Source organism: Canis lupus, chromosome 27 (genome assembly GCF_003254725.2).
Source record: "Canis lupus dingo isolate Sandy chromosome 27, ASM325472v2, whole genome shotgun sequence".
NCBI classification, from domain to species: domain Eukaryota; kingdom Metazoa; phylum Chordata; class Mammalia; order Carnivora; family Canidae; genus Canis; species Canis lupus.
The window spans coordinates 36,327,269-36,354,302 of NC_064269.1; the positions used below are offsets into that span (position 1 = coordinate 36,327,269).

A 27,034-nucleotide genomic window follows, 5' to 3' on the forward strand; every position below is an offset into this window, starting at 1 on the left:
TTTTTTGGAGTTCTTGACCAGCCATCTAACCCAACAATCTCTGACCATGAGCCAGTTTAGATTTATTTTTAAAAATATTTTATTAAAAATATTTTATTTATTTATTTATTTGAAAGAGAGAGAGCACAAGTGGGGTGGAGAGGTAGGAGAGGGAGAGAAGCAGACTTCCCACTGAACAAGGAACACAATGCAGGGTTCTATCCCAGGACCGCAAGATCATAACCTGAGCTGAAGGCAGATGCTTAACCAACTGAGCCACCCAGGTGCCCTTCCAGTTTAGATTTATATCTCTGGGTATTCATCTTTCCTGCCAGATGGACAACCAGATACATCACCCAAATTTCTATTTAATGTGAAGACTCACTTCTGTCTCTCAAAGTCACTCCCCCACCCAAAATTGGATTGTAGTGTGGCATCTATTTCTAGCTGGAATATATCTTATTTCCACTGATAAAACTTTTCGTTTTACATCTCCCCTATATGACCATATGGAATCTTTTCCAAAACCACCTCCCCACCCTACTCCAAGGCCCTATACATGGTTGAGGTGAAGAGAGAGAATTAATAAAAGATGCACCATGGAAATATGAGCCATCTGTTCATGTAGTTTATTGTGCTTTTTTGGAACTCTTCAGGCCTGGCCTCCAATATACTTATTTTGGATTTATGATAGAAAACTGTTGTGCATTTCTAAATTTAGGGTCCATGGGGTCAAAATAGTCAAATTAGATCAGATTCTTGCTGGTGAACATATACTGTAGTAGAGTCATAGGATGTTTACTGCTTATTTTGTTCACCAATTACAATTAGCATAATGTCATCAAAGTAATAAATTTATTTTAGCAATAAATTCTGAGCTATGTCCTGTTCTGAAATATAGCAAGATAATCTAGTATCCTCCGGGATATAGTATGGCAGAAATCAGTACAGCTAATAAATACCTGGGCTAGACACTTAAAGAAATGCTTATGGTATTTATGCTTGTAAATAAAAGCTAGTATTCCATTTTTGCAGAATGCAGTCATCCAAGAAAACAACTGGAAGCTTTCTGGGTTAGGTTTGTGAGAAGAAATGCCATAATGATATCTGTGGCCATGTTTCAATGTCCTTCAACAAGGGGGTCCAATCTTTCCTTTCCCCAAATGAGGGATTCCTGATCTGGGAAGAGCTTCAGCTAGTAACTATACTTAAGTTGAGGACTGGATAAGGGACAGTGAGCCACCTCCCTGAAAATTTGAGTTAAGATTCTTGTCAGGGGCCTCTGTGTGGGTCAGTGGTTGAGCCTCTGCCTTTGGCTCAGGTCGTAATTCTGGAGTCCTGGGATCAAGTCCCACATCGGGCTCCCTGCAGGGAGCCTGCCTCACCCTCTGCCTGTGTCTCTGCCTCTTTCTCTGTGTCTCTCATGAATAAATAAATAAAATCTTAAAAAAGAAGATTCTGCTCAACATTCTTAGAATCTTCTGAGTGTATCAAGTAGCTCTTGAGTTCCCTTCACCCCCTCTCTAGGAAGCAAGTTCAAAATCAACTACCCCTTGTCACAGATCTCTGTGAATCAAAACTCTGATTACCAGTAAGTCTTTCTGGCTTATTGCAGAAATTGAATCCACTTAACCTTCAAATCAAATAATTACTAGTGGTATCAGAAATCTGATTCCACTGTAGCAATTTCCACCACATTTCTTTTCTTTTTTTTTTAAGATTTTATTTATTTATTCATGAGAGACAATGAGAGAGAGACAGAGACACAGGCAGAGGGAGAAGCAGGCTCCATGCAAGGAGCTTGATGTGGGACTCAATCCCGAATCCCGGGATCACGCCCTGAGCCGAAGGCAGACGCTCAACCGCTGAGCTACCCAGGTACCCTCCACTACGTTTCTACAGATAACAATCACAATAGACCCTCGCCAATTGACTTTGACAATGCATTCTTAAGGTTTTGTTGCAAAACATGCCCTCTAGGTCCTCTGGGGGAATATAATTAAAATGGGGTTGTGTAGGTTGCACAGATTAGATTCATTTCAGCATAATCATTTTTCTGATCCCTAAGATTCTATACTGTAGTTTGTGCTATGGAATTTCCAATATTTAAACATTGTTAACTATATCCAGGTTTTGGTAGCCAACCTAGCTAATCATTGATTTACCTCCTAGTGAAGCAAACATTAAATCCTAATTCAGTATCAAAAAATTCACCTTTGTCAATTCACCTATTTTATCCCATTGCAACAACATTCTTAGAATTCACTCCAATGTATGGTCTCAGGTTCTTATTAATACACATTAACTAGACATGTGATCCTACCTCTTAAAAAAAAGAAATTCCTTTATCCATTCTGTCCAAGATATTTGAATCTAGTTCTCTAACTATGAGTCTGATTGTAATAAGTGTTCATGGGATTGAATACTGAGATAGCTCAAAGATATCCAATTGAGAAATATCTCGATTTGAACATGTCTAAAGTTTATACCATAATTTTACATAATTTTCCCCACGTCCTCGGCAAATTTCAATTTGATTTTATGGCACATTTTTAGTCTGATAAGCTGTTTTATTATGCTATTTTACATTTCTTGGATTTCGCTTGACACCTTTGTTCTTGAGAAAACACCAGAAGTATGACTGGACAGTCACTCCATAAAGAGTGACTTATGGAGTCACTCATGCTCATCAGCCATATCATCAGAAGCCAGAAATAGAGAGAGGAATGCAGCAGCAGAGACACTGTAAATCTGAACTAAAGATGAACGAGGCAGGCTGAAATTAAATGTTTTCAGACTGTTGGGGTTCTATAAACTTTATCCTTCAAAAAGAAAGAGGGATAACCTAAAGATTATTTTTACAGTGGGGCTGTCACTCCCACCACAAGTCCAGAACATACGCCAAGAGGAGAAAGTGGGGAATGGAGAGGAACAAGGCTGTTTCCTCCTCAATTTCAGAGTGTGGAGCAACTTCCTCAGTTTCAGATAGTCCCTACTCAGGGCCTCAGGGACAAGGCTGCCACTCAACTGAGAAACATAGGGCCCTGGGGATTACATTGCTCATCAGTGGGCCCACAGAGGAGGGTGTTCAGCCAAAGAGGATTGATTACTCTTGAGCCCTACTCGTAGTGGGAAATTTCCTATGTTTTGGACTTGCTTGGAGCCTGTCACTCCTCTATTCTTTCCAAGTTCTCCCTTTTGGAATAAGAATAAGCCAACCCCACTATTGTATCTTATAAGTACATGTCTTGCCTGTTTTCAGTTTCACAACTAAAGAGGAATTTTGCCTCAAGATGAATCACACTTGGAAGTTCACCAAACATAATTTAGATAAGACGTTATACTTGGAATTGATGCTGGATAGGTTAAGACTGAGGCTACTGGGATGGAGTGAATGTATTTAACATGAAGAAGGATATGTTATTTGAAAGGCCAGAGGATGGAATATGATAAACTAACTTTTGTCTCTCCAGATTCATCTTATTGAAGCTCTAACCTTCATTGTACTGTATTTGGAGATAGGGCCTTTCAGGAGATAATTAAGGGTAAATGAGGACATACGGTTGAGGCTTAATCTGAAATGACTGATGTCCTTATAAGAATGGATGAGATACCAGTAAGCACTCTGTCAGTCCATGCCTGCAGAAAATAAGTAATATGAGGAAATGGTGAAAAGATAGCCATCTGCAAGCGTGGTTTCACCAGACATCAATTCTCTGGTACTTTGATCCTGGGCTTCCAGACTCCAAAACTGTGAGAAAATTAATTTCTGTTATTTAAGTCACCCAGCCAGTTATAGTTTGAAATGGCAGTCTGAGAAGACTAATATAAGTCCCTTTAGGATTGGATTGAGTGAATCATTATGATTTATGCTAGCCATGGTATTGAATGGGATCTTCTTTCTGAGGATCTGTCTTTTCCTTTAATAATTGGGCCCTGAGTCAGAAAACCAGCTCAGGAGGAGTAGAATTCTAGGAGTAGAATGAAGTAATAGTTTATAACTTTGAGGTTATGGTTTCCCTTAGCCTAGTGATCATCCATTTTTGGTTTATTTATTTCTATTGCAGGGGTTGAGCAAAACCCAGTGGTATGCTTGCAAGGTCTGACTATTAAATTTTCAGGACTTTGTGAGACAATCATTAAATATAGTTATAATTAAAAGTTACATTATCTAAAGCTAAAATTAAATAAACTGTATTAAAAACAAAGATAAATACTTAGCATCACTCATTTCTGGTTATTGAGCTGTGCCATTTGCCTTCTCTACTCCAAGATCCTATCAGTTTCAATGCTATCCGTAAATCCAATTCTGTGAAAACATCTCCTATTGCAATCCTTGGTCTAGAGAATAAAGCTGCAGAATGTTTCTCAGTGATGTGTATGTTCTTCTGCCAGTGTATATCTTATTGCTTTGTTAATAGGCTGCCCAACATACCATCCCATACTACGCTTGGTGGATTTTCTGTCCAGAGTATGTCCGTTACGGAATGCCAACTGGTGTAAGGATTTTTGTATGTTTATCTTCTCTTTTACTATCTCCCATAGCTATTCTGGCATTTTACTCTGCTTAGGATGGGCTATTACTTTCTTCAATCTTCTTGGAGATAACAGTTTATCAGCACCATCACATTTTGCCAATTTATTAAATCTTATTTCTTAAGAGTACTCCATTGTTGATAAAATCTCTCTCATCCAGCTTTGTGTTTCTCTCTTTATCTATAACCCTTGGTATCCAATCACATTGTGGGTGCTCTAGATTGTCATTGCATATTGGTGAGGTCTTAAATTTCTCCTGAGTATCAAGGCTAACAGTTAATCTTAGTTATTGTCCTTATGATCAGGAGCGGAAGGAAGAGATGATTGTAAGGAGGATGTGCACTTTCTTTGATGGCAGAAGACTCAGTATCATCTTTAAGCAAGGATAAACTTTAGACTTTAACAATGGAGATTATGCCACTTTCAGGTTTATTAGATTTAGAGAGTTCTAGATTTTTAAGACAAATATAAGATATATATCTTACAACTCATTAAAAAGAAGACAAATCATCCTATAAAAATTGGCAAAATATCTGAGTAGACAGCTCACAAAAAAGATATATTAATTGCCATAAGCACATGAGAAAATGTTCAGCAGATTATCAGAGATAAGCAGCTTAAAACTTAAAACTACATTTGGATACCAACACATACCTACTGGAATGGTGAAAATTAAAAAGATATATCAGATGTTGCTGTTGATCTGGAAAAAAGAACTGCAACTGTTCTACATTAATGGAGGGAATGGTACAAACCCTTTAGAAGATATTTTGTGTTTATAAAATTAAACACATATTTTTGTTTTTAAAAACAGCTTTACTGAAGTATAATTAATATGCAAAAATGCACATATTTAATGAGTACAATTGGTGAGTTTGGACATATGCAAACACCCATGGTACCATTATCACAATCAAGATAATAGACATATCCATCACCTCTCAGATCACATGTTGAGTATTCTTGTCACAAAAAATACAAACATATTTTTATATGACCTAGCAAATGCACTACTAGGTATTTCCTCAAAAGATTAGAAAAGAAATGTTCACAGAAAGACTAACAGAAATACTGATGCTGGTTTTATTTATGAGAGTCAAAAAGTGCAAACAACCAAATAGAGTCATGGATAAGCAAATTATTATACATTCACACAATTAGATTCTACTCCGTAATGAAAAGGAATTGCTGGTCTATGCCACAATCTGGATGAAACTCAAAAACATTTTACTGTGCAAAAGATAACAGACTCACAAGGGTGCATGCATACCATTCTATTTATATAAAATTCTAAAACCAGCAATATTCATCTCTGTTAATAGCTTAGTGGCTGCCTGGTTTGTGGGATGAACTGTAAAGGTACATTAGGAAACACTTTGAGGTGATGGAAATGTTTTATATTTTGAGTGAAATTTCATACCTTAATTGCTTTTCCTTAGGAACAAAACTAAATTTCACTCAGCCATGATAGTGCAATCCCTATATTCTCCTATATGTGAATTTCTAATAGTCCTCTGGATAGAATATTTTGGTGATGACATACGTAGAAACGTTCATTCCTCCCCAATTTTGTAGTCTTTTTTTCTGTCTCAAAATGGAAGGAACGATCTTGTTATCTGCATTTTTATCATGAATAATTTTGAGTGATGATAGAAGTGACCAGAGCTGTATATTTAAGGCCATCTGGAAGAGTTTAATCCTGTATAAAATGGGATTATTCTTTTCACATTTTTTTCTTTTCATTTACTTTTTGTCTACTCTCCTCTCCATTCTCATTTCCTTTTCCCTTCAGTGTCCCTGTCAGAACAAATGTGGTGTTAATCCTGAAGCAGCTTGTATGACATCACCTGCCTCTGTAGATTTTTTTAATGTATTTATTGAAAGGATATGAAACATTTGAAAATTCTTATGAGGACAGATTTGAAAAGGAACCTATTTCCTGACAACCTAACACTAGCCTGATAGCACTACTGTCTTGAATATTGATGGTAATGTTCTGAGTATCTTTTATTTTCCTTTTTGTCTTTTTTTTTTTCCTGTTTGTGTAGAGGTGTGTGGGTGTGCATGCAGCCATGATTGTGTCTGAGAAAGAGAGAAAATTGTTTTTGTTCTTGCTTCAGTAGCCAGCTTGAAGCATAGCTTTCTTCTCTTTGATTTCGTCACCTTTAAGATTGTCTTTCTAAACATATGATTATTGTGTCTGAGCAAATGTCTAAACACAAGTCTTAAATCATGCCTTTTAATTAATTAGTATCCTTATCTCCTACGGCCCTGGAAGTGCCCCGGTTATGTTCTTGAAACAATTGAAAAAATAGCCTCTTGAATATATTTTTGTTCAATAAGGATCTTCTGCTGAAAAAAATAGGAAAATATGAGCCTGTTAGTTCTTTACTTTTAAGTAACTTCTTCCGTCTTTAGTAAATGGTGTTTGTTTTGTGTGTGTGGTTTCCTTTTTTTTTTTTTTTTTTTTTTCATTTTACAGAAGAAATTGTGGTTAGGTAATAGCGAGACTCAATCAGACACATTTTTACTTTCATTTTAAGAAATATTGCTTAAAATTGTTTTGCTTTTCTAAAATAGAGTAACGAGTTTGGAGCTGCTATAAAAAAGACTAATAACATTTTTGCATTATATTTAAAGCTTTGCAGAGAGGTTTTGGAAAGGATGACAGGAAGCCTGGTAGTTTCCCTCATTGATAACAGCAATCAAGGAACCGATGCAAAGAAGCAAGGTAAGACATTTTAAGTTGTTCAGAATGAATGTTATTGATGGAAATTATCACATGTAATGCACATGTCAAAAGCTTTCCAAGGTATGGAACAGATTTTGTTATTTTTTTTTCCATTGAGGACGAAAAATCCTTTTTTGAGTTAATATCTCCATAAAATGAAATTTGTAACAATAAAATTCAGATTTGTAATTGGCTATTTTATCTTTTTTTTTTTTGGCTATTTTGTCTTATAAATGGAGATTCACTGTATCTTATTTTAACTGGTAGTGGAGAGGGATTAACTACAGCTCAAAACTGTTCAAGATTTAATTTCATTTTTACTAAGTATTTAATAAAACCAATACTGGAGAAAATGTTAAATTTGATACACATACTCATTCAAGGCCCAGAATGCAGACACAATATGAAAACTTTGGCCAAGATTTCTAATGTTGTAAAAGATTGTTTATGGATAGTGAGTTGAGTCAAGCTAAACCAGGCTTTAGGGTTTCTTAATAGCAGAAAGATGATCTCCCTATCGGGCTCTTATATATAATCACTAGTATTCTGATATCCTTGAAGTTGTCTCTGGCAATCTTAAGAAAGATAAGCAAAGAAAATGCACTTTACAACTAGAAAGGAGAAAACAATTTGGTAGCTTTGGACATACTAACTAGCAAGTTCAGAATATGTACGATCTAAACTCTAAATCTAGCAGAAACAATCTTTCAAAGTTATTTTAACAGCAGTATTTCTAGTCAAAATATGGTGAAGAAGAGAGGTAATAAAGCTAAAATGCATTAAATCAATTTAGAGGCTCTGATGGGTTCTAAATATTTGCTGTTTAATTTATTTTCAAATACCAGGACATGCAACCAGCAAGAGTTACTGTTACTGCAGTTCATATAGGATGTATAAATACTTATTCCTCATTTTTTTGACAATTTAATAATTTTGTTTAAGATTAGATCAAAGAGGGCTGGGGACAATGGGATTAAATATTAGACGATAACATGAAAATATTGGAATCAAAAGTTTTGAGAATGCTCTTTAGTCACTCATAAATCTGTTAGTCTCTATCTCAGAGATCAATCAACAATATGAATTTATATATTTCAGGTATAAATAAATGATATATAGTATATAAATATAGTCTGTAGTTTACTAAATAATATTATGTATATGTATAATATTATACATAGCATTTATAGATATATAATTTGAACTTAAACACCATTGTAATAGTTAATGATTTTTATAGTAACTTATAATTTATTTTTTAATATTTTATTTTCTTAATATTTTCTTTTATATTCGGTTATATTTCTTTTATATTCTTAATATTTTCTTTTATAATGTTCTTTCTGCTTCTTGGTAACTTATGATTTTTTTTTCCATAGCTGTCAGCTAGGAAAAAGTGTATTTTTTTAGTTTTAAATTCATTGGTCACCCTGGAATTTACCTCTTAACCTCTCCTTGGAAACGATCATTGTCAATTTTAGTACATATGCTGCCAAAGCCGGAGCACAGGAGATCAGAGTCAGAAATGAAAAGAAATGACTTGAGTCTGATGCTTTTCCATGGGGAAAGTAACTGGAATCCTTAGTTGTTTAGATTATGTTTAGATTATGATAGGGATGAGTTTAGAACTATTTTAGTTACATTGTTAATTAAATAGGCTTTTATTGTTATCTATTTTTTACATCCCTTGTTAACACATTATGAGGGTGAGCAACTTGTTTGAAATTCATCTCTCACTACTAAATTCATAGTGGGAAACCAGTACTTTCTGTTCTTCTTGGTTTTTGGATAATTTGTGCAGTGTACAGATATTGATCACTGAGCCTAAGGGTATAGAGAAGGAGCTTATAAAATAAAAGCTATTTATGCTGAATGTAGAAAAGTAGATTTCAGGGCTCCGGAAGTGGGCAGATTAAATAGAGAACAAACATGTAGCGTGTTTGTTTAAATATGTACCTGCATATTAGGAAGTGCAATAAATGTTCAGTTCATCAGTGTCCTAAATCAAACTAAAGGTCACTCCAAATTGGCACCCTCCTGAGAGTGTTATATGATATTTTTTAGCTTTTATGTGGCATCAAAGTACCGAGAGAGTCTTCAGTCATCTCTTTTCTCTTATTATTTATGAGAAGATATATGCCAACATCAATTAGCCTTTTGGTTCTAGTCCCACTGTTTCTGTGCTACACTTATAACAAAGGCCACACTGTTTCTTTGCTACGTTCATGGCATGTGCATCTTATTGAGCCTGGTGTCATCTACATGCAGGATCTAGCATTCTCACCGCACCACAAAATTATATGATCTGATATCTTGCCAACTTCGCCATGGAAAGGACTCTTACTGTTTTTGTAATGCAAATTAGCATTTCTCATACTAATAGAAAGTGTGTACTCATCTTTCTTCTTTCTTTTTTTTTATAAATTTATTTTTTATTGGTGTTCAATTTGCCAACATATAGAATAACACCCAGTGCTCATCCCGTCAAGTGCCCACCTCAGTGCCCGTCACCCAGTCACCCCCACCCCCCCCACCCACCTCCCCTTCCACCACCCCTAGTTCGTTTCCCAGAGTTAGGAGTCTTTCATGTTCTGTTTCCCTTTCTGATATTTCCCACTCATTTTTTCTTCTTTCCCCTTTATCCCCTTTCACTATTTTTATATTCCCCAAATGAAAGAGACCATATAATGTTTGTCCTTCTCTGGTTGACTTATTTCACTCAGTATAATACCCTCCAGTTCCATCCACGTGGAAGCAAATGGTGGGTATTTGTCATTTCTAATGGCTGAGGAATATACAATGGAATATTACCCTTCTTTCTTCTTGTTGACTTCAGAGGCATTTCTTCTTTTAAAATCCCTCCTTAGTTTTTAGAATCATCCTTTTAATAAGATATATATGAATGTGTGTGTGTGTATACATTTTAAATGAAGGATCGTTGATTGGAGCAGTTTTGGGTTTTCTTTCAGCAATAATTCTGGAGGAAAGTATTCCAAAGAGCCTGACTACCTACTTAAAATAATAAATAAATAAATATATAAATACATTCAAAAAATTCCACCTGATATTACAGTAATCTTCACCTCCTCCCCCCCCACAGACACACACATACACAATAATTAAAATATGGAAAATTGGAGAGCTATAACAGAAGAAAAAATATGGAAAGATTAAATTAAAATATGGAAAGATGAAAGAGCTATAACAGAAGAAAAAATAATACAGCTTCCTTTTATTTAATTACTATTATAAGCCAGACCTTCTGAAAACATAGCATATATGTATTCTCTAATTTAAAAAAAGAGAGAGAGAAGGGAAGGGCACCTGGGTGGCCAGTAAAGTGTCTAACTATACCTCAGGTCATGATCTTGGGGTCCTGGGATGAGCTCTGAGTCAGACTTCACACTCAGCGAGGAGTCAGCTTGAGATTCTCTCCCTCTTGTCCCTCCCCTTGCTTGCATACTCCCTCTTTCTCTCTCTCTCTCTCAAAAAATAAAATAAAATACAAAAAATTAAAAAGAGATAGTATTATTTAATGGATGAAGAGATAATAGGATTATAAGAGGTAAGAAAATAAAGCTATACACTCTAAAATTTTAATCAAGATTTTGAACCTGTAATATTTATAACAATAATACTCCTTCATCCACTCTGCCAATTCATGGGCAAATAAAATGTCATAAGGACAAACTGACTTGACTCATAACATAGAAAAAGGAGAAAGGTACTTGTTTTCTTGATACTTGATACTTATAGAAAGCTAATAGGAATTAGAGAGATTAATAAGGTGACACTTGAAAGGTAATTAAAATCCCATTAGAAAGAGCCTGGACTAAAGTTTGGAACCGAGGCATACAGAGAACCACAAAGGCTGAAAAGACAGGTTGTATGTTTTGTTTCTCCTCTTTTTGACTTTTATGACTTTGGAGGGAGGCTCTTTTCTCTTACCTAGGAATACTCCTTCCATTTGTACTTCAGACTGCAACCCCTGTAGCCTGTGCAGGGATTCTTCTTCTTAATCTAGTTATTCCTTCCCTCTCTCTCTCTTGCCTACACCAACAATCTATCCCTTCCATATTAAATCATCCCTAAATACAAAGAAAAAACATTATGTGTTATATCCTTTTTTAAAAACCCCTATAATAACCATTCATCTCATTCTAACTACCTCTTTGCTTGTTCTCCTTCACATGGCACAGGCTCTCTGAGTTTACTTGCTATTTTCACTTCCTTACTTGCAGCAATCTGTTATTCTGTATGACTCTGAAACCATTTTATCAAGGATACCAGTGGCCTCCAAGTGCTCCATTTGATTTGTTTTTTTTGTTGTTGTTTTTTTTTTTTGTTTGTTTGTTTTTTTTTTTTTTTTTTTTTGGTCTCCACTGCTACCACCCTGGTTTAGCTCCCTAAATAGTCTCTCCACTCACTAGGCAGAGAGAACTTTTTTAAAAAAAGATTTTACTTATTTATGAGAGACACAGAGAGAGAGAGAGAGAGAGAGGCAGAGACACAGGCAGAGGGAGAAGCAGGCTCCATGCAGGGAGCCCTATGGGGAATCAATCCCAGGTCTCCAGGATCACGCCCTGAGCTGAAGGCGGCACTAAACTGCTGAGCCACCTAGGCTGCCCCAGAGAGCACTTTGAAAAGCACAAATTTGGCAATGCCAAACACCCACCTAAAACAATTCAGTGGCTCCTCATTATACTTTGAAGAAAGCCAAGTCACTTTCCCAGGGCCTTCGAAGTTGAGCATCATTTTGCTCCTAACTAGTCACTATTCTGGGCTATTCTGACCCTATCAAAGGTGTTCTGCTTTGCCACATTCTTTTCAATTCTTTCCTGATTCAAGACACTTGGACTTGCTGTTCTTGTCTTGATTTTAATGTCACTTCCACAGAATGTCCACCACTCTTTTCTGCTCATTTTCCCTTTATCAATCAGAGCACCCTCATAGTGCCTTCCAGAACCTGTTGCAATCTGTAATTTTAAAGTTTTTTTTTTTTTTTTTTCAGTTGACTGTGTCTTTTCCACCAATCTGATTGAGAATAGATTATGTCTTTTTTTGTTTAGGGTTAAATTTGTAGAAACTAGCACTGAGTAGGTGATTAGTAAATATTTGTAAAGAATGAACAAACAGGGCAGCCTGGGGGGCTCAGCGGTTTGGTGCTGCCTTCAGCCCAGGGTGTAATCCTGGGGACCTGAGATCGAGTCCCATGTTGGGCTCCCTGCATGGGGCCTGCTTCTCCCTATGCCTGTGTCTCTGACTCTCTCTCTCTCAAGAATAAATAAATAAAATCTTTTTTAAAAAAAGAATGAACAAACAAACACAATGCTGGTTCACAAGTGAAGCATTGCAGTTCATGTTCATTGTGTAGCTTTGAAATTCCAGATGGTCAGAAGAAATGCTCAACTAATGACAGGACTTTTCACAAATTTGATAGAAACACATAGGTCAAACATAGTTCTTAATTCTGTTTCTCACATAGTTGAAATAACAGTTTGGTGGCTAAGAAACAATGCTAGTTTTCACTTTGTGGCATTCCCTCTCCCTTCTTTTGGTACTTCTAAAAATTACTTTATTATGAATTTTTATTTTCATACATTATGCTTGATAGTATAGATTGCCACCATACTTTTAGAAGAACATCCAATCAATATATGCCAATTTGTTTCTTTTTGAAATTTTTTTCTTAAGAGTATAATTAGGGAACCATGCAAGATATTTAAACTATACTCATTCTAATTTTAGTTCAAAGTAAAATGGCTAGAACAGCCTATAAATAAATAATAAATAATATAATATAATAAATACCCATCAGAAGAGGACTTTTTAAAAATCAGTATGGCTACCTAAAAGTATTATCATTCATTAAAATTATGTCAAATTATTCTTTTACATGATGCATAAGTTCAGCAGTTGCTCTGAATGAACAACCATTCCTAAATTTTAGTGACTTAAAATACCAATGGTTGTATTTTGCTTTTGATTTGCATTGCTTGTGGTTTTACAGTATAAGGATAAGGTGAGATTCAGTAGGAATGGCTCATGTCTCCTGACAGTGTAAGTAGGAATTACAAGGTGTCTTAAGGCTTGGCTATAAAGTTTCAGGGTCACTTCTACCACAGTCTGTTGGTTAAAGCAAGGCACAAGGTGATGCGTATTCAAGTGTTGGGGAATTCAACAATTCATCATATTGTTGGAGAAATAGCAGGATCATGTGTCAAAGGGTTGGTGGACACAGAGGGGTATGATTCATTGGAGGCCATTCTTAAGAACCACACATGAGAAGAAAAATTGCTAACTGATATCATCAGAATATAAAAGAGTGGGTATCTGATGACTGTACTCATTTAAAATCATGCGTCTTTGTGAGAGAAGGTTAGATGTGTGAAAATAGGATTAGGGAGATATATGGATGAAAGGATGTTGACCCAAATGGTAAGGCTGGTTATGTCCATGTAGTATAAATTTAGATGTGTTTTAAATTTAATATCTTCTCATACATCCACAAAGGAAAAAATTTCATCCAACAAAAGAATAGCTCTTCACTAGGGAAAAGATAGGAGTGATAAATGCCCTCAATCAGTGTACCATCCATCTTAAAGTAACTGCTGCAACTTTTAAAATTTCATAATATATTACAATAAAGGTGAATACTTTAGAATCATATAAATAATAAGTGTTTTATTTCGAAAATCTTATGAACCATTTTCCCCAAAATAGACACCAATAAAAAAAATTCCTCATCAAAAACTTATTCTATTCTGCCTCAGACATGATCTTTTCTCATCTTTTCTACTGACTTTGCAGATGAGAAAATACCAGCCCCACCCCCAAATCTCATTCAAGTTCCCTTTGTTTGTTTGTAGCATAAAGCTCAATTCCAAATCTTTGGATTGATTATTCATGAACTTCTAAAAATGCTATACTATCTTTCCTTTAAAGTAAACTTTTCATTAGTTAGAAAGTAGATTTTCTTAGAAATATTCAAGGAGTGTTAGGATGTGCTGATATGGTACCAGAGGAGAAGGATATTGAAGGCCTGGGGGTGGCTCCAGGTGTTAAGAAATTCTATCCTAAAGAATTATACATATTCGATTCCTTGCGCTATGGCAATAAAATCCATGGTAACACTTAGATTGAATGTAAGGATGTCCTGAGAAATTTCAAAAAAGCAGGTTTGTTGTTGTTGTTGTTGTTTTCCATATAACAAACAGAAACAGTATGTTTGTATCATCTTGTGAAATATGAATAAATTTCCTGAATTTTGTTGGTTGTGGTTATAAATGTAAACTTAGTCTCTCTTTCACTTGTTTATAAATGTAAATTTTTTTTTCAGATGTTAAGGACAAGAGTAAGATGACAATTTTAGTGCGTGTTTTATGTGTAATATTCTTCATTTTAAATATTCTTCTAATTATTGTCCTAGGTGAGTAAATTACATTTATATTTTTTACTTATTGTTTTCTGGGACTTCTTATCAAATGATCATTTTCTTTTCTGCCTCAAACATGATCTTTTTTCATTATTCACACTCTCTTCTCATTATTTGCACTCTTTTCTCATTATTCATGGGTATCCATGGGTATTCATTTCTCATTTAATGGGTATCAATGAATGAATAGTTATGAATTTCTTGACCTGTATAAAGCATGAGGAGATGCAAAAATGAGTAAGACAAAATCGTTCACCCTGATAATCTCACATTCTACCAACATTCCCATCACTATTTTGATATCTGTTGCATAGGTTAGTTTTGCCCATTTAAAAATTTTTTCAGGGCAGCCCGGGTGGCTCAGCAGTTTAGCACCGCCTTGGGCCCAGGGTATGGTCCTGGAGACCAGGATCCAGTCCCACGTCAGGCTCCCTGCAGCCTGTGCTCCCCCTGCCTGTGTCTCTGCCTCTCTCTGTGTCTCTCATGAATAAATAAATAAAATCTTAAAAAATAAAAATATTTCCATAAATAAGATCATACAATTTTTTGTATTCTTTGCATCTTATTTTCTTTTCACATCATGTTTGTATGATTCTTCCATACATAACATGTAGCAAAAGTTCATTGATTCATTGTTGAAGGGGGTTGGAATCATTTTTATGCAAAGAGAAAGATAGTAAATAAATTTGGCTTTGTTAGCCATAAAATCTGTGTTACAATGTTCCATTCTGTATTGTAGTGCAAAACAGCCACATATGATATGTAAACAGTTGAGCTTGTCTGCATTTCACTAAAATTAAACATGGAAATTTGAATATTGTATACTTTCCATGGTCACAAAATATTATTCTTCTTATAACTATTTTGTTTTTCTATTTATTATTGTGTTGATTATTTTTAAAATGTGAAAACACTTTTAGCTCTGATTTTGGCCTCAGGTTGTAGTTTTCAGATCTTCACTATAGAGTATTTCACACTATTTATTAATTTATTAATCATTCTAGTTTTGATGGACATTCAGGTAGTGCCACATTTTGACTACTGCAAATTATGGTGCTTTTAACATCCTTATACTTTTAGACTTTTAGTGAGTAGCGGATATTGTTTGGGATATACTTATGAGAAAAAATTTTAAACCATGGAGTATGTATAGGTCAGCATTAGCAAATGAGTCCATAGATTGTAGATAATCCAACCAAAAGTGCATGACATACTGGTTGTTTAGCATACTGGTCAACACTTTGTTGTCAGTTTTACCCATTTTTGTCATTCTGATGAGTGTTAATACTTCATTGTGATTTTAACTGACATTTTCCTGATGACCAATACTGTTAAGTTCCTTGTCATATTTATTGCTCAGTTAGTCATAGTATTTTGTGCTGGGTGTATTTTAATACTTGATCTATATTTTTATTGAGTTAGCTCCTTGTTTTTTGGTTGATTCACAGATGTTCTTTAACATAATAGATAAAAGTATTTTGTATTTCTATTGTAAATATCTACCTTGTAAATTTGTAAGTATTGTAAAAATCTTCTTTATGAAGCTTAAATTTCTTTTCTGTATGATGTCTTTCAGTGAAGAGAAGTTCTTAATTTTTAGGTATTTTTAATTTTTTAAAATTTTCTCTACCATTACTTTTACATCCTCTTTCTGAAATTTACTGTACTCCAAATGCATGAGGATATTACTCTAGAATTTCCATTGTAACATTTATTATATTTTTTTTATTAATTTCAGATCCAAAACTATAATGCTTTTAAAATTGATTGTTATTAGTGTTTGGGTATCATGTCAAAATGTATTTTCCTTCATTCACTTAGTCTTCTGATCTGGAGCAATTTATTAAAATCGATAGTTTACAATTCAGTCCTGATATTGTGAATCCTGAATTAGGAAAATTGTATAATGGCATGTATCCTTCATTATGGTATTCTACAGAGCATCTTCAGTGCCCCCAAATCTTCTTTGCCCCATGTATTCCTCTCTCCTCAAACCACAACCACTGACAATCACTAACCTTTTTACTGTCTCCATTGTTTGGCCATTTCCAGAATGTCGTACAATTGGAATACAGTATGTAGTCTTTTCAGACTGGCTTTTTTTCACTCAGTAATATGTACCTAAGGATCCCCTGTGTCTTTTCATGGTTTGAGAGGTTTTGTTTTATTTTTTTGTTTGTTTCAACTGAATAATATTCCATTGTCTGGTGCATCACAGTTTATTGATCTGTTCACTTACCAAAGAGCATCTCGGTTGCTTCCAAGTTTTGGCAATCCTGAATGAAGCTGCGTTACCAAAGAAATGTATGGTTTTCATGTGAACATAAGTTTTCAACTCTTTAGGGTAAATACCAAAAAGTGCAATTGCTGAATTGTATGATAAGAGTTTTTAATTTCATGAAAAATCTCCAAACTGTATTTTAAAATGCCTATACCATTCATTGTGCATTCTCACTGACAATGAATGGAAGTTCCTGTTGCTCCATATCCTCACCAGCACTTGGGGTGGTCAGTGTCCTGGATTTCAGCTGTTCTAAGTATGTAGTATCTCATTGAGGTTTACATTTGCCTTTTCCTCATGGCACATGATGTGGAGCATATTTTCTTCTTTTTATTTGCCATCTATCTATCTTCTTTGCTGAGGTGCCTGTTTAGGCTTTTTGACCATGTATTAATTAGGTTGTTTCTTTTCTCATGGTTGAGATTGAAGTGTTCTTTATATATTTGGATAATAGTCCTTCATCAGACAGGTCTTTTGTAAATATTTTCTCCCAGCCTGTGGTTCTTCTTCTCATTCTCTTGACATTGTTTTTCACAGAGAAAAAGTGGTTAATTTTAATGAAGTCCAAGTCCTGCTTATCCATTATTGATTTCATACGCTGTGCCTTTGGTGTTTATCTAAAAAACCATCACCATGTCCATGGTCATTAAGGCTTGCCCCTATGAAATCTTCTAGAAGCTTTTCAGTTTTGTATTTACATTTAGGTCTTTGATATGTTCTGAGTTCAGTTTTGTGAAGGATGTAAGGTCTGTTTAGATTCATTTTTTTGCATGTGAATGTCCAGTTGTTCCTGCAACTTAGTTGAAAAGACTATCTTAGCTCAATTATATTGCTTTTGCTCCTTAGTCCAAGTTCAGGTGACTACATTTATGTGAGTCTATTTCTGGTCTTTCTACTCTGTTCCATTGCTTTGTCTATTCTTTCATCGATACTACACTGTCTTAGGGATTACTGTAGCTTTATAGCAAGTCTCAATGTTGGTAGTATCAGTCCTCTCCAATTTTTATCTTCTCCCAAATTGAGTTGGATATTCTGTACGTTTTGCTTTTCAATAAAAACCTTAAAATTAGTTTGTTGGTATTCATAAAATAACCTGCCTAGCTTTTAATTGGGATTTCATCAAATCTATAGGTCAAGTGGGTAAAGAACTAACATGTTGACAAGATTGCATCTTCCTAATTATTAGCATAGAATGTCTCTCTTAAAACTGTTTAGTTCTTCTTTGATTTTGTTCATCAAAGTTTTGTAGTTTTCCTCATATAGATAATATAGTACATATTTTATTAGACATACTTAAATATTTAATTTTGGAGGGTTCTCGTGTAAATAATATTTTGTTTTTAATTTCAAGTTACACTTCTTTATTGCTGGTATGTGGGAAAACAATTGACTTTTGCATGTCAACTTGTATACTCCAACCTTTCCATGATTACTTATTAGTTTTCAGTTTTTAGTTCTTTCAGATTTTCTATAGAATGATCATGTCATCTCTGAACAAAGACAGTTTATTTTTTCCTTTTCAATGTGTAGACCTATGATTTTCTTTTCTTGCGTTATCATATTACACAGAACTTTTAGTATGATTATTGAAAAGTAATGGTGAGAAGGGAAAGCTTATTCCAGTGGGAAAGCCACCAGTTTCTCACCATTAAGTATTACATTAACCGTAGGTTTTTTTTCTTTTTTTCTTTTTAATAAATAGTCTTTATTGAGTTGAGGAAGTTCCCTTCTATTCCTAGATTACTGAGAGTTTGTGTCATAAGCGTTATATTTTTGTCATATATTTTATTCATATGTGATAGATTTTATTCATTTGATCATGAATCATGTGATTTTTCCTTCTGAGCTGTTGATATGATGGATTACACTAATTGTTTTTCAAATGCTCAACCAGCCTTGCAGATCTGAGATAAATCCCATTTTGTATAAAATTATTTTTAAATATTTTTGGATTCTAAATAAATAAATAAGTAAATAAATGAATAAATAAATATTGTTGGATTCAATTTGCTAATATTCTGTGAGGATTTTTGCATCTACGTTCATGAGTGATATTGGTCTGTAGTTTCCTTTTCTTGTAATATCTTTGGTTTTGATATTAGGGCAATGCTTGCCTCATAGATTGAGTTGAGAAGTATCTCATCTGCTTCTATCCTCTGAAAGAGATTGTACAGAATTTGTATAATTTCTTCTTTAATTTTTTGGTAGCATTCACCAGTGAAATCATCTGGGCCTAGTCCTTTCTGTTTGAGGACATTACTAATTAGTCATTCAATTTCTTTAATAGATACAGGACTATTCAGATTGCCTGTTTTTTCTCATTTGAGTTTTGGAAGATTGTGTTATTCGAGAAATTGGTCCATTTTGTCTAGGTTATCAAATTTTGGGTCATTGAGTTATTCATAGTATTCTTTTATTATCCTTCAAATTTCCATAAGACCTGTAGTGATGTCCCCTCTTTCATTTTTCATAGTTAGCCTGGGTAGAAGCTGGCAGGTCCTATTGTTCTTTGCAAAAAACAAGCTTGTGATTTTGTTGATTTTTCTCTGTTAATTTCCTTTCAATTTCATAGATTTTTACTATAATTATTATTTCTTTACCTGTTTACTTATGTTTACTTTTCTCTTCTTTTATTAATTTTTTAAGATGAAAAGTTAGATGATTGATTTTAGATACTTCTTTTTTAAAGTATGCTTTCAATACTATGTATTTTCCTTTAAGCATTGCCTTCGCTGCTTCCCAGAAGTTTTGATAAGTTGTGTTTTTATTTGTCTTTAGTTCAAAACATTTTGAAATTTCTCTTGAGATTTCTTCTTTGGTCCATGTGCCATTTAGAGTAGTGTTGTTTCATCTATATGTTTTGGGGAATTTTTCAGCTTTCTGTTATTGACTTCTAGTCTAATTCCATTGTGATCTGAAGGCAGATATCATGTGATTTCCTTCCTTCTAAATTTGTTAATGTGTGTTTTATGTTTAATCATTAATTTAAGCAACTTATCTTAATCTTCATTTGGAAGTTTATGTAAGCATTCAGATTATTTGCAAATAGAAATGCTTTTATTTAATATGTTGAAATCTTTATACCTTTTAGTATATTGCCTTGGTTTATTGGCTTGAAATTCCAGTACAAGGTTAACGAGAAGTAGTTAGGGTTGCATCCTTATCTCATTCTTAATTCCATGAGAAAGTTTTTAAAATATTTCTCCATTAAGAATGGTTACTTGTAGAGGCACTTGGGTGGCTCAGTCAATTGAACAGCCAAATCTTCGTTTCAACTCAGGCTGTAATCTCAGGTCATGAGTATGGAGTCTGCTTCTTTTTCTTCCTCCCCCCCCACCCCTCCCTCAGCTGAGGAACACACACATTCTCTCTCTCAAATAAATAAATAAATAAATAAATAAATAAATAAATAAAATCTTTTTTTAAAAAAAAGATTACTTGTAGATATTTTTATTCAAATTAAAGGAGTTCTCAGGTCATGAGCATGGAGTCTGCTTCTTTTTCTTCCTCCCCCCCACCCCTCCCTCAGCTGAGGAACACACACATTCTCTCTCATAAATAAATAAATAAATAAATAAATAAATAAATAAATAAAATCTTTTTTTAAAAAAAAAAGGTTACTTGTAGATATTTTTATTCAAATTTAAAAATTTTTTTTAAATTTATTTATGATAGGCACGCAGTGAGAGAGAGAGAGGCAGAGATACAGGCAGAGGGAGAAGCAGGCTCCATGCACCGGGAGCCCGACATGGGATTCGATCCCGGGTCTCCAGGATCGCACCCTGGGCCAAAGGCAGGCACCAAACTGCTGCGCCACCCAGGGATCCCCTATTTTTATTCAAATTAAAGGAGTTCCCTTTAACTCTTAGCTATCAAAGAGGTTTTACTCTGAAAGAGTATGAAATGTTATCAAATATTTTATTTCCATCTTCTATGGTACATAGTTTGTCTTTTTTCTGTTACTGTGTTGCATTATATAGAATTTTTTAAGTGTTAAACTTACTACATTTTAGGAATAAATTCAATTTGATCATACAATAATAACCTTTTAACACTCTTGAATTAAACTGGCTAATATTTTGGGATGCCTGGATGGCTCAGTGCTTGAGCATCTGCCTTCAGCTCAGGGTATGATCCTGGGTCTGGGGATTGAGTCCCACATCTGGCTCCCAGCAAGGAGCCTGCTTCTCCTTCTGCCTATCTCTCTGCCTCTCTGTGTGTCTCTCATGAATAAATAAAAATCTTTTTAAAAATTGGCTAATATTTTTGTTTATATATGTACATGTGTTCATGAAAGACTGAATTGTAATTTCCCTTTCCTATAATACTGTTGTTAGATGTTCAAATTAAAATAATGCTGGCTTCTAAAAATTGAGTTGAATAGTATTTCTTCCTATTACATCTTCTGAAGGAGGTTGTGCAATATTGTTGTTATATCTTCCCAAATGATCAGACGTGTTCATAATTGAAGCCATCTGGACTGGGAGATTTCTTTCTGTAGAATTTTTTGTATAATTTTTAAACTTAAATATTTAATTTTTACTAGAGAGTTTTCATATTTGTTACTTTTCCTTGGTCAGTTGTGCTAAGTTGTATTTTTTTAAAAATTATCTAATTCCTGGTTTTACTAACATGTTTCTTTATGTCTCTCTTTTAATTTTTTTTACCAGTTTATCTTGTGTTCCATCCTCTTTCAGATTATTTAAGAAGCCAAATTATGAGTTTGTTGACTTTTTAAATTTTACATTAATTGTCTATCCAATTGATTTATGCTCTAATTTTTTAATATGTGTCTTTCTTTCTGCGTTGTTTTTAATTCACCACTCCCTTTGATTCATGCACTATTTAGCATGATAGTATAGTATCCAATAGGTAGTATCCAATCAATAGGTAGTATCCAAAATATATAAAGAACTTATAAATCTCAATACCTAATAAAGCAAATGATTCAATTAAAAATGAGCAGAAGACATGAACAGATATTTCTTCAAAAAAGATATACAGATGGCCAACACACATATGAAAAGATGCTCATTATCACTTATTAAGGAAATACAAATCAAAACATCAAAACTACAATGAGTTATTCCTTCACACCTTTCAGAATGGCTAAAATCCACAACACAAGAAACAATAGGTGTTGGTGAGGATGTGGAGAAAAATGAATATTCATGCACTTTGGGTTTGGAAAACAATAGGGAGTTTCCTCAAAAAGTTAAAAATAGAGCTACCTTGTGCTCCAGCAATCACAATCCTGGGTATTTACCCAAAGAATACAAGAACATTAATTCAAAAGAATAGACGTACCCGCATGTTTATAGAAGCATTATTTGCAGTAGCCAAGGTAAAGAAGCAGCCCATGTGTCCATCAATAGCTGAATGGATAAAGGAGATGTGATATATGCACAGAATGGAATATAATTCTGCCATGAAAAAGAATGAAGTCTTGCTATTTGCAATGACATGGATGGAGCTAGAGAGTATAATGCTAAGTGAAATAAATTAGAGAAGAAAGATACCATATGATTTCACTTATATGTGGAATTTAAGAAACAAAACAAAGAAGCAAAGGGGGGAAAAATAAGAGAGAGAGACAACCAAGAAACAAATTATTGGGGCTCCTGGGTAGCTCAGTTGGTTAAGTGTCTGCCTTCAGCTTAGGCTCAGGTCATGATCCTGGGGTACTGGGCTTGGGCCTCATGGTGGGCTCTCTGCTTGATGGGGAGCTTTCTTCTCCCTCTCCCTCTGCAGCTCCCCCTGCTTGTGCTTTCTCACTTGCTCTTATAATCCCTTGCTCAAATAAATAAATAAAATTTTTTTTAAAAAAGAAACAACCTCTTAATTATACAGAACAAGCTGATAATTATCAGAAGGGAGGCAGGTAGGGGATGGTTGAAATAGGGATGAGGATTAAGGTGTACACTTGTGATGAACACAGGGAGATGTATGGAAGTGTTGAATCACTATATTGTACATTTGAAACTAATGTAACACTGAATGTTAACTAACTGGAATTTAAAAAAGAAAAAGGTGTAAAAGTTTTACATTCTATAGGTACTTGGCATCATGTGACTATAGGTGATAATTTAACTGTTTTACCTTCACATACTATAGATCACCAGCATCTCATTTATGGTTGGTGTTTGAATCAATGCCTTCAAAGTGAATCACGTGGACAACCAATACCATAGCTCATCATTAAGGTTTTGTGCCTTTATTTTTTTTAAAGATTTTATTTCTTTATTCATGAGAGACACAGAGAGAGAAACAGAGAGATAGAGAAAGAGAGAGAGAGGCAGAGACACAGGCAGAGGGAGAAGCAGGCTCCATGCGGGGAGCCCAACGTGGGATTTGATCCTGTGTCTCCAGGATCACACCGTGGGCTGAAGGTGGCGCCAAACCTCTGAGCCACCGGGCTGCTGGTTTTGTGCCCTTAGATTCACTTTTGGTACCCAAAAGAAAAAAGACACTGAAAAAGTTACAAAAATAGGACTTTAGCATGGGAATTAGGAATAGCATGACTGTGGAAGGAGTTGAGGAGCAACGGTCTGGAAAGCTGGAGGAGAAATAGTCACTAGTGATTTTGGCTGAAAGCACTAGTGAGTTTGGAGAACCTAGAGATTAGAGGAAGATCTAAGAATACATCTGGATGCTGAGACTACTAAAGGCAAATTCCTTAAAAGGCCTGCGAAGTTCATTTTACCTAATTCTCCAAGGATAAAGGTTCTGTTTTACCTCCACCTTCAAAATCTCATCTGGGTTCTTTTCAGTGGTTAACTCAGAGCCATACAGTGATGGTCGTTCTAGTGGACAATAAGCAATCAAACACACATACTGTTAATTACATATTCTATTTTATTATTTTTATTGCTTTCTTATACATTAAAACATATGCCCTAGAGTATGACAGTCTAACATAAATTAGTATTTTTATTACCCCCAGATAATGCTAGGATTTCATTATATTTCACTTACCCAAAAGTGGTAAAGGTGATTTAACACAAGTAAAATATCATGAAACGGATGTTGTATCACTGGGGTTGGAGTTGAAAGGAACATCAGTGTCCTGTCAAATCCTGAACTGTTGTCATTTAATCTAACATGAAATTTGTCTTTCAGCTTGTTATGTGATATGCAATTCTGGTCATAATCATAATTTTTTACAACATAATCTTGTCTTTCCCCATTGATCTCAAAATACTGTAGCACATTATTTCATCTGGCCCTTAATATATGTGTTTGTCTCATCTCATTTCTAGTTTTAGAACATAGGAGTACTCAGTATTCCTGCCCAGATGATTGGATTGGTTTCCAGAACAATTGCTATTATTTTTCTAAAGAAGAAGGGGATTGGACTTCAAGTAGACACAACTGTACAACTCAACAGGCTGACCTAACTATGATTGATACCATGGAAGAAATGGTAATTAATACACAATTCTTACATTTCTTAAATAGGGACTTTGGAAATATTCAAATGGTATTACGATTTCTAAAATTTTTCACATATGCCTGTCTATGCAGAAGATTTTTAGAACATGCCACGTGAGATACAACTGAAAAACCTGGTGATGTTTGGTTTGAATAGTGTAAGACTTGTATCAAGTAGTACACTGGATAGCTATCTTTGTATTTTAAGGAGTATAAAAAGAAGAACTTGAAAATATTTGGAATCCTTTTTAAAGGACTTTTAAAAGTCAGTACACCAGTCCAGGGACTTTTAAAAGTTAGTACACCACAAAGACAGAATTGTTTCAGGAAGGATGGGATTCTTAAGTCTACACCCTTTGAGAAAAGTACCTCTGACTTCTCAGTCTTCCTTTGCTTTCTCCAAGGTCCCATATCAACTTCCATCAGAGCACTAACTACCAGTAATAGAATAGATATGTAACTGAAAGTCTTTTTAGACTGAAGTATGAGCTTCATACTTCACTAAAAGGCCTGTAAACACACACTATGTTTTATTTGAAATTGCCGCGTTTCTATACCATAAAGGCAGGTACAAATTAAAAGTTTAATGGACATTTTTTAAATAAATGTTGATTACATACAAAAATTCTATGAGTAAAGGAAATCTAGAAATTTAACAAAGGTTTGTGAAGCTAAATACTTCTGGACTTGGACTAAAAATACTAATAAATACTTCCTTGAGTCATTTATGTGCTAAGCATATATATTTACTCTTGGTTAGTCTTTTTAAAAGTTAAAGTCAAAATATAATTTCACTCATGTGTGAGATATAATAAAAAACAAATGAATAAATAAACAAATTCTTGAATTGTCCTTTACAGTTCCTCTTGGGAGAAAATCCCTAAACTAGCAGCAAGATGGAAAAATGATGAGTACTAATAACATTTTGAGAGATAAAGAAATAACAAGGCAAAATATTTTTAAAATCTTCATTTATAGGAATCTTGTCAGCAAAGGCTAACAAAAATAGTGCATATCATGGAACACAAAGATATAAGCACACCAAAATAATTAGTTTTGAACTTGAGACATCATTAAATATATCAGTTAATAATGACTATACCCTTGGGATCAAGAAAAGAGACTTTGATCCTACAATTTCCTAATATAGCTTGAAGGTCATCTACCTATATGTACTACTACATAACTTGGGCCAAATTTAAGTGAGTGACAAAATAATGTAAAGCTATCTGTAAAGGAGTGATAAAAATAATATATAGAAAAATTTTAAAGGACTGTTTATTTAAAACAACTTAATTAAATGTTACATATGTTTACTTAGATTACAAAATCTTTTCCTTAGTTAAAATGAGATATAGCTTCTGTCATGAAATATTTTTCATATATATTTCCCCTTACATAAAGTTATCTTATATCTTTAACAAGAAGCCACGAGTGTTTTTTTAGTGAGCAAATAATAGTTAATATTTTTTGAAGAACAGGCTTTAGGAAGCTCACCTCCTGGTTCCCTGATACTAAGACCACAACTACTTAAACTAATCCAATTTTCTTAGTTATCCAATAACATATAGAGTGTTGATGGCCAATACATTTATCCTTTCTCATATTTTTTTTCTGTCTTCAAGCAAGCTCTTTCTAAAGTCTAAAATTTGAATTGCCCTCTTCTTCCTTCTTCTTTGTCCTCTTTATTTACCATGGAATATTCTACTCCTCCTTTCCAGATATACCTCTTGGAGCACATCCAATAAGCAAGTGCCCTATAAAGATTCAGATATTTCTTTCTTGTAAACTAAAATTTCACTTTGTATTTATTTAATTCATAATCTTCTATTCGTCCAGAAGGATATTTTCTAACTCTATGTTTACATAAATTTCTTCACTATAAATGAAGCCCTGTAAATCCAGGGAAAGTGTTTGATTAATGTGTTCTTTTATAAACTCAAAACTTAGTTCAATAAGTTAAATATTTTTTTCAAATACATTTATGAAATGATGGAGAAAATAGTATATTAAAATGCCAAAGGTTATTAGTGTCACTGTTAATAAAAATGGACCGTAGTGTTGTGAACTGTATCCCTTATATCTATCATAAAATTGAAACATGGAGTGGTACAATGTCAAACTTGTGGTTTACCAGGTATTTAGTAGCATAATAGACTCAATGACTTTCTGTGTCTAATTCTATGGCTAAAAAGGCTCCAAGGCAACAAGAAATTTCCACGTTGAATGAAAAGGGTGAACTATGAGGATAAAATCGTATTTTTCTCCTGAATGATCTCTTTAGAAATAGAAATTTGGGGCAGAAAAACAAAATTTGAGAATTAAATTCTAAAGGAATTGGATAGATGAAGGGTGTCTGTGTGCATGTGGGCGCATCAATGCACCTCCATGTGGATAAGCAATCTTATTGGGAGAGTATCTGAAGTATAAAACATAATATTAAAAATCAATATACTAGTATTTACTGGGAAGTGAGAAAGCATTATAGTACATATCTGATGATTAGAAAGGCTGTGCAAGAAGTCAATTGCAAACTCTGGCTTTCCAGGAGTTTACAGTGTTAAGATCCTGGAGGAATAGATTTCCATATTGAAATTTTATCAATTTGGAATCAAAAAGTATCTTAAGGAAAACTTATCTC

At 34.2% G+C, this 27,034-nt stretch overlaps 1 protein-coding gene across 5 annotated transcripts in view; it reads left to right on the forward strand.

The window, feature by feature from the left end:
* The window catches only part of CLEC2B (C-type lectin domain family 2 member B), a 55,018-nt gene that overhangs the window by 25,330 nt on the left and 2,654 nt on the right, over positions 1 to 27,034 (forward strand). For 2 of the 5 annotated variants that reach the window (XM_049102667.1, XM_049102666.1), the window contains exons 3-5: positions 7,156 to 7,246; positions 14,586 to 14,675; positions 24,222 to 24,385. In XM_049102667.1, the coding sequence (XP_048958624.1) occupies positions 7,156 to 7,246; positions 14,586 to 14,675; positions 24,222 to 24,385 (345 nt within the window). Of the gene's footprint in view, positions 1 to 6,351; positions 6,504 to 6,687; positions 6,895 to 6,994; positions 7,014 to 7,155; positions 7,247 to 14,585; positions 14,676 to 24,221; positions 24,386 to 27,034 lie in introns of those variants that run through there. The other 3 variants (XM_049102668.1, XM_035707117.2, XM_049102669.1) reach the window with 3 other exon arrangements.